This window comes from Hippocampus zosterae, chromosome 9, assembly GCF_025434085.1.
Source record: "Hippocampus zosterae strain Florida chromosome 9, ASM2543408v3, whole genome shotgun sequence".
Classification (NCBI taxonomy): domain Eukaryota; kingdom Metazoa; phylum Chordata; class Actinopteri; order Syngnathiformes; family Syngnathidae; genus Hippocampus; species Hippocampus zosterae.
In genome coordinates this window covers 6,712,614-6,733,495 of record NC_067459.1, presented here as the reverse complement: position 1 = coordinate 6,733,495, position 20,882 = coordinate 6,712,614, and the positions used below count along the sequence as shown (strand labels likewise).

Genomic DNA, 20,882 nt, shown 5'->3' with positions numbered 1-20,882 from the left:
TGAAAGGTACAACTGAAGCTGGAATTCGTTACGCATAACCCAAAATATTTTCATATTCGGGATGTTGATGGGGCGGCCTGTTGGTCGACTGGTTAGTGCGTCAGCCTCACAGTGCAGAGTTGCAGGGTTCAAAATTGGGTCTGGCTCTGGCCTCCCTGTGTGAAATTTGCATGTTCTCCTCGTGCCTGTGTGGGTTTTCTCTGGCTGCTTCGATTTTACCCCATATCCCAAAAACATGCGTGGCATGTTAATGGAACACTCGAAACTGTCCCTAGGTGTGAGTGTGAACGCGGATGGATGTCCGTCTCTGTGTGCCCTGCGATTGGCTGGCAACCCGTTCAGTGTATACCTCGCCTACTGCTCGAAGATGGCTGGGATAGCCTCCAGCACACCCCGCAACCCGAGTGAGGATGAAGCGGTTCGGAAAATGAATGAATTTATATATGGGATGATGATGGAGCGTTCTCAAAGTATGCACCCTCACTATCCCAGGATTGATCGATTAATCGATTATTGATCAGACGATCAACGTGCACCAACTGTAATATATTTTCATCAAAACGAGGGCAGGTGGATGTCCGGGTGCTATAAAAATATTTTTAGAATTTGCTCAACTGGTATCTATAATCATTCAGGCTACGTTTATCTGATTGCATCAGAATGTGCAAAAGTACCTTCCCGTCTCCACTTTTTTTTTTCGCGTTTCGACGAGCATTGATGAGAGATGTGCAAGTGGTGAAGCAAGAGTGCGTGGAACTCTTTTGTGTATGAAGGTCAGGTGGCTAGGTGGTGCTGTGATGTAACTCCACCATGTCCATGCGCACGCGTAACACCTCCCCTAACGCCTCTGATCTGCGTTCTACGTCAATGGTCTGTGCCACAAAAAACAAAATGATGGCTACTAGCAAAAAACCTAGTCAATGAACAGAGTCTGTAAAATTATTGGCTTATTCAAGCAAACAAAGCAATTTGAAGGGTTAATGAATGGATCGAGTCAGACGTGTTTCCTTCCTTCCCTGTACTAGCACATGTATGTGACATAAATGCATACGCGACTTGAGCAGACCTAGACGGAGTTTTTAGTTTTGGGCCCGGTATACGGGAACACAATGGCGCAGCATTTCTTTTACAAATTATTTTGTATTCAAGCCCCCAAATCACTGTCACCATCTCAACAAATGGCAGTTCTGATATTTTGGGGTGTTTATTCGCGAGCTTCAAAGGGATTGTCCCAAGCTGATGTCATATTTGTGAATGAAATCCGGTGACGTCCACTACATACATCCAGGAAGCGCCAAATCTGTCTCCCTGTGCCTTGATCAAATACACCAATACAGTATTAAATGCTGATGCAAGCGTTTCTACGCTGAGTGCAGACAACTTTCTGTTTCGAAATTGTCGGATGACTTGAGGGTGAAGCAAGACCATGTGCGAGCCACCCAGCCGGGTGCAACACGACACCAAGCAGGGTAGACTAGACTTGTGCTGGCACTAAATTTAGGTTATGCCCGTTTTTATACCGAGTGTGCTAGCGCCAGCTACCAGAATAGGGCACAATGTGGTTACACAAGTGTGCACAATCTTTTTTTTAGGAATATGGGTGTGATCAGTTAACCAGTCGCATTCAAACTCATGTTGAATGTGTGCCGCCATCTCAACTGCCTCTGATTACTATTCAGATGTTGTAGTACCGGCGCGACAGAAATGGATGTGAGTTGTTTTGAAGTCATTTTTTGATTTATCAGAAGGGTCAAACAGAGGCATTAAGGGATTACCGCCTTTTGTAGTCTACATCTCCTCATCAGCACACTGAGGTGAAAACAGATCCAAAACAAGGCACGTCAGACCTCACCTGGTCGCAAAACAAAACGGTTCCGGCCGACTGACGGAGCAATGCGCTCTGCATTGTGGTCCTTCGACCAAAAGGATAACGTCTGAACTATAGTAGACATTTCCTGCCTCTTGTAGATAAGACGCTGAGATGTGAATATGTCATGATTAAAGCATGACCGCCTATCTGCAGCTGCCTCAGTTTGCGTATGCGCGTGTGTGTGCGTTTGTGTGTGTGCGTGTGTGTGTGTGCGTGCGCAAATGTGTGCACGAGTGCATGTGCCTGCATGTCCATATGTGGTGTTTATCTTGTATAGATGGCAAAGACAGCTTTGCAGAGGAAACCAGAAAAGGTGGCAGGGATAACATGAACAAAATCAAAATGAAGCTCTGTGTGTGTGAGTGTATGTATGTGTGTGTCTACAAGTATATACTTTGGGTTTCTGTGTGTTTCTTGTATTAATGTGTATTGGTACCTGAGTTTGTGTGGGTGAGTGAGTGTGTATTTTTGTGTTTGTGTGTACTTGTACCTGTATTTGCACATGTGTATAACGTGTATGTTTCTGTGTAAATATGTTTTTTTTTTTGCGTGTAACTATAAGCGTGTGCCAATGTGTGTATGAGTACATTCATGTGATTATCCCAGTGAATTGATGTGTCGGAAATGAGCCCAAGCAAACACGAGCCATGCTCAAACAACCACGTGCACACACACACACGCACACATACGTGTTTTGGTGCATTTTCAGGACGTCCGTTTGTTCACCCGACATATGGGTACATGCCTTTCCCGTGGTCCTACAGGCTCCAAAAAAATATGGTAACCATGAAAAAAAATCAGGAAGACAGCCATCTACTCAGATTTTGGCTAGGACGTAATTTTTTTTTGATTTATGACAAAACTACTACATATGAGGACATTGACAGGTTTTTGTGTATTATGGAGACAGTCACCTCAAACACACTACCATTTCATGTTTTTGTGAATTTTGAGCCCCCTGGATACACATCATTTTCAAGTATATATGACTTATGAAGACCAGCTAAGAGTAAAGTGTGTATTTTTAAATTGACTCATGTTACATACCAACAGTATATGTTAGGCACATGTGTCCAATTGTCATGCTCAGGCATGGGGAGAACTCTACAAAGGAAGGATGCCCAGATTCAAACATTCAAATATCAATTGCTGAACTGTGAGGCGAATGTGCCAAACAGTCGTTATACCCGTCATCCCTCAAATATTCACATTAATAATACAAGATAGTAAAATAAGCTGTGAAGAAGAAGAGACGGTTAAATATGTGGTCAGTCCACTTTCTTATTTTTTAATTGCTGACAATATGAAATTATGAACACAGAAAACATGCCACCTCCTCTCCATGACACAAAGCACTGCAATAGATGAGGGTTGTTTGAACTGAAGAAGATTATGTCAAAATGTGAATACTGCGATGAAGAATTTTTAATGAATCTGGCCATATATTGTGCCATGTGTGTAGCAACTTCTTTAGCTACCGTTAGACAAAAGCAACTTTTCAAAAAGTATTGAAATTCTTGAAATAGGATGAATTCAAATGTTTTAGGGTTTTTCCAAAATATCACCTCAAACCTAATAAGCCTATCTTTTGTGAGAAGTTTGTATATCGTACGTACGTTTATATACAGCAGGAGTGTCCAAGGTCGGTCCTCAAGGGCCGCTGTCTTTTTGTTTTCCAGCTCTCCCAGGATGTTCTAATGCTGCATCAGAGCTGACTGATGAACTGATCATCTGAAACAGGTGTGATGCAGCCGGGAGAGCTGGAAAACAGGCACGACAGTGGCTCTCCAGGCCCAGATCGGAACATGCCTGATATACAGTATAATTTACATGTTCATACATCTTCAAGGATTTTCCAAATTGCTCTTGAAGATCATGAAACAACAAACGTGAAACACAGTATCCAACAACAAATATGAAATCCATAATTGACCATCCCACCCTAAATGCACCATTGCTATTGCTTTAGTTAACTTGAACTGAAATGTACCCAGACGTGCTCGCATTTCAATGGACTAGCCATTCATTTCCCTTTTTAATGCAGTTATATCCTGTTGTGGATGTAGTTTTTGATGGACACCCAGCCTCTGTCGTTCAGAGCTGCTGGCTCTGCGTGGAGACAGGACTCACAGCTCGTTTTACCTGAAACTTTATGGCTTGTTATGAAATCAAACATATGTCGCTCAACAGCCTTCACTTCATAATCTGTCCACGTGCGTCTCTTATTCCCACCTGTAAAAGAAGGCATTATTTATTAAAAATGGAAAAATAAAATAATCAAAATAAGATATTCCAGGAAATAATGAGAATTTTGAAAATTTGAGAATTTTGAGAATTTATCTCTCATTCCATTCATGGTCTCCAGAGGGTTCAGTCAGGTCACTTGGTGTCTGGAACATAACATTACGGTGTCAAAATATTCAGCATTCTTCATTCTGACCAGTTAAGAAATGAATAAACATTAATTATCATTGAACATTGCTCACGGGAGAGTTTGGGATGAATATACCACACTATAGAAAGTTAACACTGTTCAGTTCTGTGGAACAGCAATATGGGGACTATCGAACACAGGCTCTCCAGAGTTAGGTTAAGACAAAAGTCATGTCACCTGAAACACACTCAGGTTTTTCAGGTCTGAAGAAATATGAGGACATGACGACTGAAATCATGGAGAGTCCATGTTTCTGATTTATAACTTCTCCTGTGTTTGTCAAAGAAAGCTGAAAACTCAAACCTAGTATATAATGATAAGACGTAGTAACCTGTTGTAAGGAAGAAGTGGATCTTCCACTCCTTTCTTGATCTTCAAAAGGTTTCATCAGGATCGGAACACTTGGTGTCTGCAACATAGCAACAGTGCAGTGTCAGAAATATTCAAATTTATTCATCCTGATTAGTTAATAAATGAATAAACATTGTTATTCATTGAACATCGCTCACAGGAGGGTTTGGGATTAATATAAGACACTATAGAAAGTTAACACTGTTCAGCTCTGTGGAACAGCAATATGGGGACATTCGAACACAGGCTCTCCAGAGTTAAGTCCAGACAAAAATCATATCACCTGAAACACACTCCGGTTTTTCAGGTCTAAAGAAATATGAGGACATGACGACTGAAATCATGGAGAGTCCATGTTTCTGATTTATAACTTCTTCTGTGTTTGTCAAAGAAAGCTGAAAACTCAAACCTAGTATATCATGACAAGAAGTAGTAACCTGTTGTAAGGATGAAGTGTATCTATCATTCCATTCATGGTCTCCAGAGGGTTCAGTCAGGTCACTCGGTGTCTGCAACATAACATTACGGTGTCAAAATATTCAGCATTCTTCATTTTGACCAGTTAAGAAATGAATAAATATTAATTATCATTGAACATTGCTCACGGGAGAGTTCGGGATGAATATACCACACTATAGAAAGTTAACACTGTTCAGTTCTGTGGAACAGCAATATGGGGACATTCGAACACAGGCTCTCCAGAGGTAGGTTAAGACAAAAGTCATGTCACCTGAAACACACTCAGGTTTTTCAGGTCTGAAGAAATATGAGGACATGACGACTGAAATTATGGAGAGTCTATGTTTCTGACTTATAACTTCTCCTGTGTTTGTCAAAGAAAGCTGAAAACTCAAACCTAGTATATCATGATAAGAAGTAGTAACCTGTTGTAAGAATGAAGTGGATCTCTCATTCCATTCATGGTCTCCAGAGGGTTCAGTCAGGTCACTTGGTGTCTGGAACATAACATTACGGTGTCAAAATATTCAGCATTCTTCATTCTGACCAGTTAAGAAATGAATAAACATTTATTATCATTGAACATTGCTCACGGGAGAGTTTGGGATGAATATACCACACTATAGAAAGTTAACACTGTTCAGTTCTGTGGAACAGCAATATGGGGACATTCGAACACAGGCTCTCCAGAGTTAGGTTAAGACAAAAGTCATGTCACCTGAAACACACTCAGGTTTTTCAGGTCTGAAGAAATATGAGGACATGACGACTGAAATCATGGAGAGTCTATGTTTCTGACTTATAACTTCTCCTGTGTTTGTCAAAGAAAGCTGAAAACTCAAACCTAGTATATCATGATAAGAAGTAGTAACCTGTTGTAAGAATGAAGTGGATCTCTCACTCCATTCATGGTCTCCAGAGGGTTCAGTCAGGTCACTTGGTGTCTGGAACATAACATTACGGTGTCAAAATATTCAGCATTCTTCATTCTGACCAGTTAAGAAATGAATAAACATTTATTATCATTGAACATTGCTCACGGGAGAGTTTGGGATGAATATACCACACTATAGAAAGTTAACACTGTTCAGTTCTGTGGAACAGCAATATGGGGACATTCGAACACAGGCTCTCCAGAGTTAAGTTAAGACAAAAGTCATGTCACCTGAAACACACTCAGGTTTTTCAGGTCTGAAGAAATATGAGGACATGACGACTGAAATCATGGAGAGTCTATGTTTCTGACTTATAACTTCTCCTGTGTTTGTCAAAGAAAGCTGAAAACTCAAACCTAGTATATCATGATAAGAAGTAGTAACCTGTTGTAAGAATGAAGTGGATCTCTCACTCCATTCATGGTCTCCAGAGGGTTCAGTCAGGTCACTTGGTGTCTGCAACATAACATTACGGTGTCAAAATATTCAGCATTCTTCATTCTGACCAGTTAAGAAATGAATAAATATTAATTATCATTGAACATTGCTCACGGGAGAGTTTGGGATGAATATACCACACTATAGAAAGTTAACACTGTTCAGTTCTGTGGAACAGCAATATGGGGACATTCGAACACAGGCTCTCCAGAGTTAGGTTAAGACAAAAGTCATGTCACCTGAAACACACTCAGGTTTTTCAGGTCTGAAGAAATATGAGGACATGACGACTGAAATTATAGAGAGTCTATGTTTCTGACTTATAACTTCTCCTGTGTTTGTCAAAGAAAGCTGAAAACTCAAACCTAGTATATCATGATAAGAAGTAGTAACCTGTTGTAAGAATGAAGTGGATCTCTCACTCCATTCATGGTCTCCAGAGGGTTCAGTCAGGTCACTTGGTGTCTGCAACATAACATTACGGTGTCAAAATATTCAGCATTCTTCATTCTGACCAGTTAAGAAATGAATAAATATTAATTATCATTGAACATTGCTCACGGGAGAGTTTGGGATGAATATACCACACTATAGAAAGTTAACACTGTTCAGTTCTGTGGCACAGCAATATGGGGACATTCGAACACAGGCTCTCCAGAGTTAGGTTAAGACAAAAGTCATGTCACCTGAAACACACTCAGGTTTTTCAGGTCTCAAGAAATATGAGGACATGACGACTGAAATCATGGAGAGTCCATGTTTCTGATTTATAACTTCTCCTGTGTTTGTCAAAGAAAGCTGAAAACTCAAACCTAGTATATCATGATAAGAAGTAGTAACCTGTTGTGAGGATGAAGTGGATCTCTCACTCCATTCTTGTTCTCCAGAGGGTTCAGTCAGGTCACTTGGTGTCTGCAACATAACATTACGGTGTCAAAATACTCAGCATTTTTCATTTTGACCAGTTAAGAAATGAATAAACATTAATTATCATTGAACATTGCTCACGGGAGAGTTTGGGATGAATATACCACACTATAGAAAGTTAACACTGTTCAGTTCTGTGGAACAGCAATATGGGGACTATCGAACACAGGCTCTCCAGAGTTAGGTTAAGACAAAAGTCATGTCACCTGAAACACACTCGGGGTTTTCAGGTCTGAAGAAATATGAGGACACGACGACTGAAATTATGGAGAGTCTATGTTTCTGACTTATAACTTCTCCTGTGTTTGTCAAAGAAAGCTGAAAACTCAAACCTAGTATATAATGATAAGACGTAGTAACCTGTTGTAAGGAAGAAGTGGATCTTCCACTCCTTTCTTGATCTTCAAAAGGTTTCATCAGGATCGGAACACTTGGTGTCTGCAACATAGCAACAGTGCAGTGTCAGAAATATTCAAATTTATTCATCCTGATTAGTTAATAAATGAATAAACATTGTTATTCATTGAACATCGCTCACAGGAGGGTTTGGGATTAATATAAGACACTATAGAAAGTTAACACTGTTCAGCTCTGTGGAACAGCAATATGGGGACATTCGAACACAGGCTCTCCAGAGTTAAGTCCAGACAAAAATCATATCACCTGAAACACACTCCGGTTTTTCAGGTCTAAAGAAATATGAGGACATGACGACTGAAATCATGGAGAGTCCATGTTTCTGATTTATAACTTCTTCTGTGTTTGTCAAAGAAAGCTGAAAACTCAAACCTAGTATATCATGACAAGAAGTAGTAACCTGTTGTAAGGATGAAGTGTATCTATCATTCCATTCATGGTCTCCAGAGGGTTCAGTCAGGTCACTTGGTGTCTGCAACATAACATTACGGTGTCAAAATATTCAGCATTCTTCATTTTGACCAGTTAAGAAATGAATAAATATTAATTATCATTGAACATTGCTCACGGGAGAGTTTGGGAATGAATATACCACACTATAGAAAGTTAACACTGTTCAGTTCTGTGGAACAGCAATATGGGGACATTCGAACACAGGCTCTCCAGAGTTAGGTTAAGACAAAAGTCATGTCACCTGAAACACACTCAGGTTTTTCAGGTCTGAAGAAATATGAGGACATGACGACTGAAATTATGGAGAGTCTATGTTTCTGACTTATAACTTCTCCTGTGTTTGTCAAAGAAAGCTGAAAACTCAAACCTAGTATATCATGATAAGAAGTAGTAACCTGTTGTAAGAATGAAGTGGATCTCTCACTCCATTCATGGTCTCCAGAGGGTTCAGTCAGGTCACTTGGTGTCTGCAACATAACATTACGGTGTCAACATATTCAGCATTCTTCATTCTGACCAGTTAAGAAATGAATAAATATTAATTATCATTGAACATTGCTCACGGGAGAGTTTGGGATGAATATACCACACTATAGAAAGTTAACACTGTTCAGTTCTGTGGAACAGCAATATGGGGACATTCGAACACAGGCTCTCCAGAGTTAGGTTAAGACAAAAGTCATGTCACCTGAAACACACTCAGGTTTTTCAGGTCTCAAGAAATATGAGGACATGACGACTGAAATCATGGAGAGTCCATGTTTCTGATTTATAACTTCTCCTGTGTTTGTCAAAGAAAGCTGAAAACTCAAACCTAGTATATCATGATAAGAAGTAGTAACCTGTTGTAAGGATGAAGTGGATCTCTCACTCCATTCTTGTTCTCCAGAGGGTTCAGTCAGGTCACTTGGTGTCTGCAACATAACATTACGGTGTCAAAATACTCAGCATTTTTCATTTTGACCAGTTAAGAAATGAATAAATATTAATTATCATTGAACATTGCTCACGGGAGAGTTTGGGATGAATATACCACACTATAGAAAGTTAACACTGTTCAGTTCTGTGGTACAGCAATATGGGGACATTCGAACACAGGCTCTCCAGATGTTAGGTTAAGGCAAAAGTCATGTCACCTGAAACACACTCGGGTTTTTCAGGTCTAAAGAAATATGAGGACATGACGACTGAAATCCTGGAGAGTCCATGTTTCTGATTTATAACTTCTCCTGTGTTTGTCAAAGAACATTGAAAATTCAAACCTAGTATATCATGATAAGAAGTAGTAACCTGTTGTAAGGATGAAGTGGATCTCTCACTCCATTCTTGGTTTCCAGAGGGTTCAGTCAGGTACCTGTCACTTGATGTCTGCAACATAACAACATTACGGTGTCAAAAGTTTCAGCATTCTTCATTCTGACCAGTTAAGAAATGAATATATATTAATTATCATTGAACATTGCTCACGGGAGAGTTTGGGATGAATATACCACACTATAGAAAGTTAACACTGTTCAGTTCTGTGGAACAGCAATATGGGGACATTCGAACACAGGCTCTCCAGAGTTAGGTTAAGACAAAAGTCATGTCACCTGAAACACACTCAGGTTTTTCAGGTCTGAAGAAATATGAGGACATGACGATTGAAATCATGGAGAGTCCATGTTTCTGATTTATAACTTCTCCTGTGTTTGTCAAAGAAAGCTGAAAACTCAAACCTAGTATATCATGATAAGAAGTAGTAACCTGTTGAAAGGATGAAGTGGATCTCTCACTCCATTCATGGTCTCCAGAGGGTTCAGTCAGGTCCCTTGGTGTCTGCAACATAACATTACGGTGTCAAAATATTCAGCATTCTTCATTCTGACCAGTTAAGAAATGAATAAATATTAATTATCATTGAACATTGCTCACAGGAGAGTTTGGGAATAATGTACCACACTATAGAAAGTTAACACTGTTCTTCTCTGTGGAACAGCAATATGGGGACATTTAGACACAGCCTCTCCAGAGTTAGGTTAAGACAAAAGTCATGACACCTGAAACACACTCAGGTTTTTCAGGTCTAAAGAAATATGAGGACATGACGACTGAAATCATGGAGAGTCCATGTTTCTGATTTATAACTTCTCCTGTGTTTGTCAAAGAAAGCTGAAAACTCAAACCTAGTATATCATGACAAGAAGTAGTAACCTGTTGTAAGGATGAAGTGTATCTATCATTCCATTCATGGTCTCCAGAGGGTTCAGTCAGGTCACTCGGTGTCTGCAACATAACATTACGGTGTCAAAATATTCAGCATTCTTCATTTTGACCAGTTAAGAAATGAATAAATATTAATTATCATTGAACATTGCTCACGGGAGAGTTCGGGATGAATATACCACACTATAGAAAGTTAACACTGTTCAGTTCTGTGGAACAGCAATATGGGGACATTCGAACACAGGCTCTCCAGAGTTAGGTTAAGACAAAAGTCATGTCACCTGAAACACACTCAGGTTTTTCAGGTCTGAAGAAATATGAGGACATGACGACTGAAATTATGGAGAGTCTATGTTTCTGACTTATAACTTCTCCTGTGTTTGTCAAAGAAAGCTGAAAACTCAAACCTAGTATATCATGACAAGAAGTAGTAACCTGTTGTAAGGATGAAGTGTATCTATCATTCCATTCATGGTCTCCAGAGGGTTCAGTCAGGTCACTCGGTGTCTGCAACATAACATTACGGTGTCAAAATATTCAGCATTCTTCATTTTGACCAGTTAAGAAATGAATAAATATTAATTATCATTGAACATTGCTCACGGGAGAGTTCGGGATGAATATACCACACTATAGAAAGTTAACACTGTTCAGTTCTGTGGAACAGCAATATGGGGACATTCGAACACAGGCTCTCCAGAGTTAGGTTAAGACAAAAGTCATGTCACCTGAAACACACTCAGGTTTTTCAGGTCTGAAGAAATATGAGGACATGACGACTGAAATTATGGAGAGTCTATGTTTCTGACTTATAACTTCTCCTGTGTTTGTCAAAGAAAGCTGAAAACTCAAACCTAGTATATCATGATAAGAAGTAGTAACCTGTTGTAAGAATGAAGTGGATCTCTCATTCCATTCATGGTCTCCAGAGGGTTCAGTCAGGTCACTTGGTGTCTGCAACATAACATTACGGTGTCAAAATATTCAGCATTCTTCATTCTGACCATTTAAGAAATGAATAAACATTAATTATCATTGAACATTGCTCACGGAAGAGTTTGGGATGAATATACCACACTATAGAAAGTTAACACTGTTCAGTTCTGTGGTACAGCAATATGGGGACATTCGAACGCAGGCTCACCAGATGTTAGGTTAAGGCAAAAGTCATGTCACCTGAAACACACTCGGGTTTTTCAGGTCTAAAGAAATATGAGGAAATGACGACTGAAATCATGGAGAGTCCATGTTTCTGATTTATAACTTCTCCTGTGTTTGTCAAAGAAAGCTGAAAACTCAAACCTCGTATATCATGATAAGAAGTAGTAACCTGTTGTAAGGATGAAGTGGATCTCTCACTCCCTTCTTGGTCTCCAGAAGGTTCAGTCAAGATCCCGTCACTTGGTGTCTGCAACATAACACCATTACGGTGCCATTACGGGACATTCGAACACAGGCTCTCCAGTGTTAGGTCCAGACAAAAGTCATTTCCCCTGATCACACTCAGGTTTTTCAGCAACATTACAGTATCAGAAATATTCTAAAAAGTATTCTACAGTAACTGGGAAGTATGAGGGCATGACTGAAATCATGAAAATCAACATTATAGCAACCATAGAGTGTCAGAAATATGTCGTAGTTACATGACTTTTGAATAAATTAAACTTCATACACAGCACAAGCCGGCTCTTCATGGTAGTTACCACTGTACAGCTCTTATAGCTAACAATTTCAGGACAACAGACATGACTAAGTTCAAATAATAAAGACAACACCCGAAACATACTCTTTCAGACTAAAACAATGTAATGACTGAAAAATAATTCCGGTGACCATTCGTTGTTTTCAACTAAGTAGAGACTTTTGATGGGCAGTACAAATTGCTGATAAAAATGTGGATTTGTCAAACAGCTACCACAGCCTTCTTCAATCAGGTGAAATAAGCATTATGAAGGAAGTTTAAAGGCATCTAATTTTCCTCGACTATTACGGATGTATGCGTTTTTATGAATTGTGATATTTGGTGAAGCACAATATTTTAACAGAAGCCGAATAATTTCTATTTCTATTTTTTCATTCCAAGATATTCCTAGTTCTACATGGCAATACAATATTCTCAATAATTGAATGATAATGGCTGCTAAACATTTTCTTCAAAAGTACTTCAATTATTTTTGCTCCAATATGATCAATGGCATAAAAAATATGCTGTTTACTGTGACAGTTTTGGGGTAAATACAATGTACGAATAAAATCTGTCACTGTGACAGGCTTTGGTTGCAGCTCTTGTCATATGCTTGCGGTAGCCATAAGAATTAGATAGCAAGTAGATTGATAGCATACCTTTATAATCATTGATCCACTGGGCTTTCAAACAAGGCTTGTTGACTCCAGATAAAAGGAGCAGCCTCAGATTCAGGGCTCAGTCTGGTTCTTCTTTGTGACATTATCACCACCAGTAAACATCTACAATGGAAAGTGAGAAGAAGTCAGCCAGACAAGCAAGCACAATATTATGGCAGCACTTATTTTGGCTCAAAAAGTACTGAGCCAAAGGAATATTATTTTCTTCCTCAAAAATACAAAAATTCATTTCATCAAACATTTGCTGGTCAGACTATTAGATTCGGGCAAACCATTTGTCAGGCAGATAACAATGTAAAATTAAAATAGAGTAACACAATATTGTCTTGACTAAATGTACCAACAAAGCTGAATTCTGCTATAATTTCATTGCAAACGTTTGTTTGTTTTTTTCATTGAAACGGTGTACAATTGAATCAGCACAAGAATAAACAGTGTAAATACACCGGGCTTAGCGTAAATGCTAGAAGTGCCTGGCCCACTTTCATTAGGCTACCTGTACTAACTAATTTAAATTAACTGCAATCGAATAAAACAAATACTGCACTGAAATAAACATATGGTACCAAAACCAAGTTCCACAGACTGTGTTGTTAAAGATTTAGAAAAGTTTTCCAGAACCTTGCCTGCAGGACATGTCCACATTACTTTTACTGGAAGCTTATTAGCATGCTAACGATCGAGCTAGCTAGCTAGCTAGCTGTCTTATTGAATGATATTACCTTTGGTGGGCACTGTTAAACACGGTTATATTGAACAACTTCTATGTTACGGTAAGATAAATGAAAAGGAATTGCTTACCCGATGGTCATCCACGCGTGGTCGTGTTTGAGAGTAGGATTGTCTGGCTGCTTCACATGTTGGATTTTGTGTGACTGCTAATTGATGTGACTTATCAGGACGAGGGCGGGGAAAATGTGTGAGTCAGTCCGAAAAAGATGACATTTGAGGTCCTGCACAATGACGTCACTGAAAGTGTGTTAAAAGTGTGTTAAGTACCGAAGTTGGCCACTAGTTTTCCAAATGAAAAGTGAGTCGAAAGTTAAACACACTTAAACACACAATTTCTGAAAATTGTGCTCTTTCAGGACATCACTTATTTTTGGTGTGGGAGTATCCTCGTGAGCTCTAGAGTAGTGTAGACTGCGTGGAAATATGAGGACGCGAAAAATGTCCTCATTTTTCCACAGGTCCTCATTGTGAAGGTGTGTTATCATAAAATTGTCCTGAGATGTCATGAATACAATCGCATACGTGCACACACACGCACACACACCGAGGCCACCATGGTCGTTGGCCACGCTAAGGTATTAGTTACTTGTCGGGGGGATTTATTTGATTATAAAATAGTGCGGGCTGTGGAGTGTATGCTTTTCCTATGCCAGTTATTTCTGTGCCAACCTTGTATGGTGTGTGTGTGTGCGCGTGCGTGCGTGCGTGTGTGTGTGTGTGTGAGTGTGTGTGTGTGTGTGTGTGTGTGTGTGTGTGTGTGTGTGCACGCATGCGTGTGCGTGCATTCCAGCGGTGACCCAGAGTGGATCAAAGCTGCTGACACCCAAGCAGCATCCTCCTGAGGGAACATATTGTCAAATCTCGGATCAGAGATCAGCGGTGTCTTGTCCCCCAGCAGCTCCCTCAACCCCCCCCACCACCACCACTGTCTCCCCCAACCCCCCTCCACTGTGTTCTCACAGCCATTTAGAGGTCAGTTAGAGGCACTGATCGACAATTAGATGAGTGCCAAGCCCGAATAATGGCCCTGACGAGACAACTCAGAGATGTGGTTGCTTATTTGCAACATTAAAAGTGGGGAAGGGGAGGCTAACATTAGAGAGGGGCGGTAGTTTAAGCCTCGAAAGCCCTGCACCCTTACTTTACCGAGGTTTAAAGGGTTGTAACAGAACGATGCTGATGCTATTTGTCAGTACATCCACCACATTTTACATTGTTTTTTTAGCATGAAGCTCAGCCGATTAAGAAATGTGGCTGTTTTAACAAAATGTGTAATTCTCTTTGATTTATGTTTCGTTTGACTGTAAGTGAGAGTGGCCATGAAAAGCTTGAGGCTTCTTTGATGAAGAAATTGTTCATCATCTGCCAAATTGCTGCTTGTTGTGAAGTCATGTCATGCCATCTTCGACACCGCTCATCCTGGAGTCGATCCCACCTGATTTCGGGCGAAAGGTGGACTTTACCCTGAACTGGTCACCAGCCAGTCACACAGACGGAAAAACAATCACGCCCACATTGCCATTGAGTGGGAACTGATCACCCGCTGCCTGGTGAGTGTACCACGATAACATCAGCAACTCTTGGTGTGAAGTTCGCAGCTATCTAGCACTCTTAACCAAATGTGTTGCTCTCAACTCAAGACAAAAACAAAACTCTCCTGACTGACACGTTTTTCTTTCAGTACACCATTTATACACAGTTGTATTGAGACGATCGGAAAACTTGCAAACAAATATTTTTAGTGTTGTAAATTTGCTGTATTAAAAATAATAACTTACACTAGCTGCCCGTGGTACAGGATGTGTTGTGCGTCACATAGCGAAACCCCTTGACTGGGTGCCAGCACGGCGGTCAGCCCAACCCCCGTAGATGTGCTTCCAAGTCTGACTTTTGAAGGCTTTCCATACCTCCACGGTGGCGATCAGCAGAGTCAACTTAATCGGCATGACTGAAGCGTTTATGTGGTGCTCTAATAAGGTGCCGTATGCTCTGTGTGTGTACGCAGCTGTGTTTTGGGTTTTTTTTCACATCACTATAACGCACAAGTACGAGTATGAGCACAAACATTTTCCTCTGATGGCTGCATATAGGGGCGGCCCGGTGGTCCAGTGTTTAGCATGTCGACCTCACGGTGCAGAGATACCGGGTTCGATTCCAGCTCCGGCCTCCCTGTGTGGAGTTTGCATGTTCCGTGCCTGGGTGGGTTTTCTCCGGTTACTCCGATTTGCTCCCACATTCCAAAAACACATAACGGAAAACATAAAACATAATGGAACATTCAAAATTGTCCCGAAGTCTGAGTGTGAGCGTGGATGGTTGGTCGTCTCTGTGTGCCCTGCGTTTTGCTGGCAAACGGTTCAGGGTGTCCACCGCCTACTGCCCAAAGATGGCTGGGATAGGTTCCAGCATGCCCCGCAACCCTTGTGAGGATAAAGCGGATCGGAAAATGAATGGATGGGCTCCATATAGAAAAATGGAAGGATGTGAGGACCGCTATGACATTCTTCAACTGTAATTTATGAAATAGGCTCTCTCTTGGGCCGCACATGACTGCGGTCAGGGGTTTTATATGTTTTTGTGTTTGGGGGGCGGCTTACTGTACAGTATTTTCTAAATAAGTACAATATTGTAAGGCGCCATTGTGAAAAGCATGTCAGAACCTTTGTTGATGTCTTTGAAGAGCCCTCAGCGTCTGTTCAAGGCTCATTACAGACACTAATGGCATCTCCATTCATCTCAGTAGGGTAAGATGATTTGAGATGTGGGTGTGTTGCGTTTTGAGCATGGTCATGGAATGAGTTAAATAGATATCTGCAGTGTACAGAAAGACAACATGTACATTCATGTGAAATGTTACAATACTAAAGGTGGAAAATGGTCAAGATAGATATCTGTCTCAGATATCTGCCTCTATATATGTATACTATATATATGCCAGATATCTGCCTCTATATATGTATACTAGCTGGTTCGCCGCCCTCCGGGCGGCTCATCAGCTAGTTCCTGCGGAAGGCTGGTAAGGTGGTGGTTCGCCGCCCTCAGGGCGGCTCATGAGCTAGTTCCTGCGGAAGGCTGGTAAGGTGGCCCTTCGGCCCACAAAAGTGTTGTTGCTTGGTTCAACTTTTTGTTCATCTTCATTGCTTATCGCGAAAATAAAGAGATGTTTAGCTCTACTAAATAACTAACAATTTCATTGCAATGCTTGTGGGTAGACAACATTTTTTCGCTAAGATGCCCGCGCGATCGTAGTGAGCCACTGCCTGAGCGGCGCAGTGGCGGCCCGCAGCAGCGCGGTGAAGTAGGTACGTTTTGAAAAGGGACAGACGGAAGGACAGACCGCGTGCGGGACGACGCGCAATATATATATATATATATATATATATATATATATATATATATATATATATATATGCGGCTGGATATATATGCAGTTGGTAAGACATCGGTTTGGCATACGGGAGACGGTGGTTCGAATCCCGCTTGGGGCAAAAATGAGCACATAACACCATCCAGTGTGGGTCCTTGGGCAAGATCCTTCACGCTAATGCCTACCTCATACAATGATGAGAGACAATAAAACGAATGACATGCCGGCTCAGACGTCGCCCGGCCAAACAAGGTCTGCGTCAGGTGCTGGGGAACCAGAGCACCTTGATGAAAAATGGGCTACTGGAACAAAGCGGAGATGGGCGAGATGCGATAACATGGCTCTGTTGGAATGCTACTACTCAAGCAACCCTAGTCAGAGGGGTTACATGCAGAGAATGTGGGCTAAATGGTTACTTCGAAACCCACAGTCACGGTTGACCGCGAAACAACTAGTAGCTCAGTGTTCCAACATCCACAAACGGCAACTGCTGTCACAACTTGAGATTGATGAGTTACAACGCAGGTTCAATGGTGAAGGGCCCCAGGCTGCCAGATCAGAGGAGGAGGTCATACAAGAGATTGGGAGGCAAGCCCCAATGAATGCAGATGATGAGATTGGGTGGCCAGCCCCAATGAATGAAATGCTGAGCGAGGCAGCAACTGACCTGAAAGCTAAGATCATGGCGAGAATGAAAGCTGGGCAACCTAGAAACCGATTACAACGGCTATGTGAAGTACCATCTGAAAGTCTCATAGAAAGTGTGAATGCAGCACTGAGGGCGATCCCTACCGTAACGATCACAGAAACCAATGAGCTGATATACGCTTCAGCATCAGTGATCCTGGAGACTCTGGGCTATAAGAGCAACCATGAGATACGTTACCCACCATGGAAAATACGGTTGGAGGCTAAGATCAAGGCGGCCCGGAAAGATGTGAGTCAATTGACGGAGGCCCAGAGAGGTGTGATGAAAAGGCCGATACCCGAGAGGTACATCCAGATGACCATAACTGAAGCACTCGAAACTGCCAAACAAAGGCTCCAAGCCTTGTCCAGTCGCCTAAAGCGGTACATGAAAGAGAATGAGGCCAGACGAATAAACAGGCTGTTCGCAACACAACCTGCGAAAGTGTACGCTCAGTGGCAGGGTCCTAACAACAGAGCTGACCCACCAAGACTGGAAACTGAAAGGTACTGGAAAGGCATATGGGAGAAGGAGGTTGCACATAACAGCAGTGCACAATGGCTGGTGTCCCTGAGAGAGGAGTACAGCAACCTCCCTGAACAGAACCCGGTTACCATAACAGTGGCAGACATACAGGAAAGAGTCTCAGATATGAAGAACTGGACAGCACCAGGCCCGGACATGGTCCACACTTACTGGCTAAAGAAACTCACAGCACTCCATGAGCGCCTAGCAGTACAAATGAACCGGCTGCTGAGGGATGGGACTCACCCAGAATGGCTAACCGAAGGGCGAACGATCCTGATCATGAAGGATCCCTCGAAGGGTGCAGCCCCATCCAACTATCGGCCAATAACCTGTCTCTCCACAACATGGAAGCTCATGTCAGGCATCATTGCGGCTAAGATAAGTGGACACATCGATCAATACATGAACGAAGCACAGAAGGGCATTGGTAGAGATACCAGAGGAGCCAAACATCAGCTCCTGGTTGACAGAACAGTCGCACAAGACTGCAGGTCCCGACGTACCAACCTGTGCACAGCTTGGATTGATTACAAGAAAGCCTATGACTCGATGCCACATACATGGATCACTGAATGCTTGGAGTTGTATAAGGTGAACAGGACCCTAAGAGCCTTCGTTGCGAACTCGATGAGAATGTGGAAAACCACACTTGAAGCCAATGGCAAGCCACTTACAAAAGTGTCCATCAAATGTGGCATATACCAAGGTGATGCACTCTCCCCACTGCTGTTCTGCATAGGACTGAACCCCCTAAGCCAAGTAATCACCAAGACAGGCTCTGGATACCGCCTCAGAAATGGAGCTACAATCAGTCACCTCCTCTACATGGATGACATAAAGCTGTATGCTAAGAGCGAAAGGGACATAGATTCCCTGATCCACACAACCAGGATCTACAGCAGCGACATCGGGATGTCATTCGGGCTTGAGAAATGTAGTCGGATGGTGACTAAGAGAGGAAGGGTAGTCCGCACTGAAGGGGTCTCACTGCCTGAAGGAACAATAGCAGACATTGAGGACAGCTACAAGTACCTTGGTATACCACAAGCCAATGGCAACCTCGAACTGGCAACAAGGAAAGCGGCTACGGCCAAATACCTCCAGCGAGTGAGGCAAGTCCTAAGAAGCCAGCTCAATGGCAAGAATAAGACCCGGGCAATAAACAGCTATGCCCTGCCAGTGATCAGATACCCTGCAGGAATAATAAGGTGGCCAAAGGAAGAGATTCAGTCCACGGACGTTAAGACCCGAAAGCTCCTAACCATGCATGGAGGGTTCCATCCCAAATCCAGCACCCTGAGACTGTACGCAAGCCGAAAGGATGGAGGCCGGGGACTAGTGAGTGTGAGAGCCACTGTCCAGGATGAAACATCCAAGCTCCATGAATACATCAAGGAGAAGGCTCCAACGGATGACGTACTCAGAGAATGTCTCAGACAATGGGGAACAGAAGATGAGGCGCTGGAAGAGGGACCATCATGGGAGGACAAGCCCCTACACGGGATGTACCACCGGACCATAACTGAAGTGGCTGATCTCAAGAAGTCCTATCAGTGGCTAGAGAGGACTGGCCTGAAGGACAGCACAGAGGCACTCATCCTGGCTGCTCAGGAGCAGGCCTTGAGCACCAGAGCCATCGAGGCCCAGATATACCACACCAGACAAGACCCAAGGTGTAGGTTGTGCAAAGAGGCACCTGAGACGATCCAACACATAACTGCAGGGTGTAAGATGCTGGCAGGGAAAGCCTACATGGAACGCCATAACCAGGTGGCTGGCATAGTCTACCGAAACATCTGTGCGGAGTATGGACTGGAAACCCCAAGGTCAAAATGGGAAACACCTCCGAAGGTGGTGGAGAATGACAGAGCGAAGATCCTGTGGGACTTCCAGATCCAGACTGACAAGATGGTAATGGCGAACCAACCAGATATCGTGATCATAGATAAAGGGCAGAGGAAAGCCGTTGTAGTGGATATAGCGGTCCCAAGTGATGGAAACATCAGGAAGAAGGAACATGAGAAACTCGAGAAATACCAAGGGCTCAGAGAGGAGCTGGAGAGAGCCTGGAAGGTAAAGGTGACAGTCACGCCTGTGGTGGTCGGAGCACTCGGGGCAGTGACCCCCAAACTAGATGAGTGGTTGCAACAGATCCCGGGAACAACATCGGACATCTCAGTCCAGAAATGTGCAGTGCTGGGAACAGCAAGGATACTGCGCAGAACCCTCAAGCTTCCTGGCCTCTGGTAGAGGACCCGAGCTGAATGAGGGACGGACACCACCCGATGGGTGAGATGAGGATTTTTATATATATATATATATATTATATATAAAAAAATCCTCATGGGCAGCCCGGTAGTCCAGTGATTAGCACGTCGGCTTCACGGTGCAGAGGTACCGGGTTCGATTCCAGCTCCGGCCTCCCTGTGTGGAGTTTGCATGTTCTCCCCGGGCCTGCGTGGGTTTTCTCCGGGTGCTCCGGTTTCCTCCCACATTCCAAAAACATGCATAGCAGGGTGATTGAACACTCTAAATTGTCCCTAGGTGTGAGTGTGAGTGCGAATGGTTGTTCGTTTCTGTGTGCCCTGCGATTGGCTGGCAACCGATTCAGGGTGTCCCCCGCCTACTGCCCGAAGACAGCAGGGATAGGCTCCAGCCCCTCCGCGACCCTAGTGAGGATCAAGCGGCTCGGAAGATGAATGAATGAATGAATA

The 20,882-nt window shown here is 42.6% G+C and overlaps 2 protein-coding genes across 12 annotated transcripts; one reads left to right on the top strand and one right to left on the bottom strand.

Annotated features, from left to right (window-relative positions):
- Nucleotides 1-4,003: 4,003 nt before the first annotated feature.
- On the bottom strand, nt 4,004-12,112 carry LOC127607135 (cell surface glycoprotein 1-like). Of its 11 annotated transcripts, XM_052075245.1 has the most exons (13): nt 11,820-12,112; nt 11,372-11,443; nt 10,925-10,996; nt 10,478-10,549; nt 10,031-10,102; nt 9,575-9,652; nt 9,127-9,198; nt 8,232-8,303; nt 7,775-7,852; nt 5,540-5,611; nt 5,093-5,164; nt 4,636-4,713; nt 4,004-4,260 (listed from the first exon to the last, which is right to left on the bottom strand). In XM_052075245.1, exons 1-13 carry the CDS (start codon nt 11,904-11,906, stop codon nt 4,207-4,209), a joined length of 951 nt encoding a protein of 316 aa, XP_051931205.1. In that variant the 5' UTR covers nt 11,907-12,112; the 3' UTR covers nt 4,004-4,206. The 11 variants fall into 11 exon arrangements, with proteins under 11 accessions (XP_051931205.1, XP_051931207.1, XP_051931211.1 ...); XM_052075247.1 differs by lacking the exons at nt 5,093-5,164; nt 5,540-5,611 and adding an exon at nt 7,328-7,399; XM_052075251.1 differs by lacking the exon at nt 9,127-9,198.
- Nucleotides 12,113-17,032: 4,920 nt separating this feature from the next.
- Nucleotides 17,033-20,467, top strand: LOC127607055 (uncharacterized). The gene is made up of 2 exons (XM_052075105.1): nt 17,033-18,221; nt 19,059-20,467. The coding sequence occupies exons 1-2, from the start codon at nt 17,146-17,148 to the stop codon at nt 20,416-20,418; spliced, it is 2,436 nt and encodes an 811-aa protein (XP_051931065.1). The 5' UTR covers nt 17,033-17,145; the 3' UTR covers nt 20,419-20,467.
- Nucleotides 20,468-20,882: the final 415 nt, after the last annotated feature.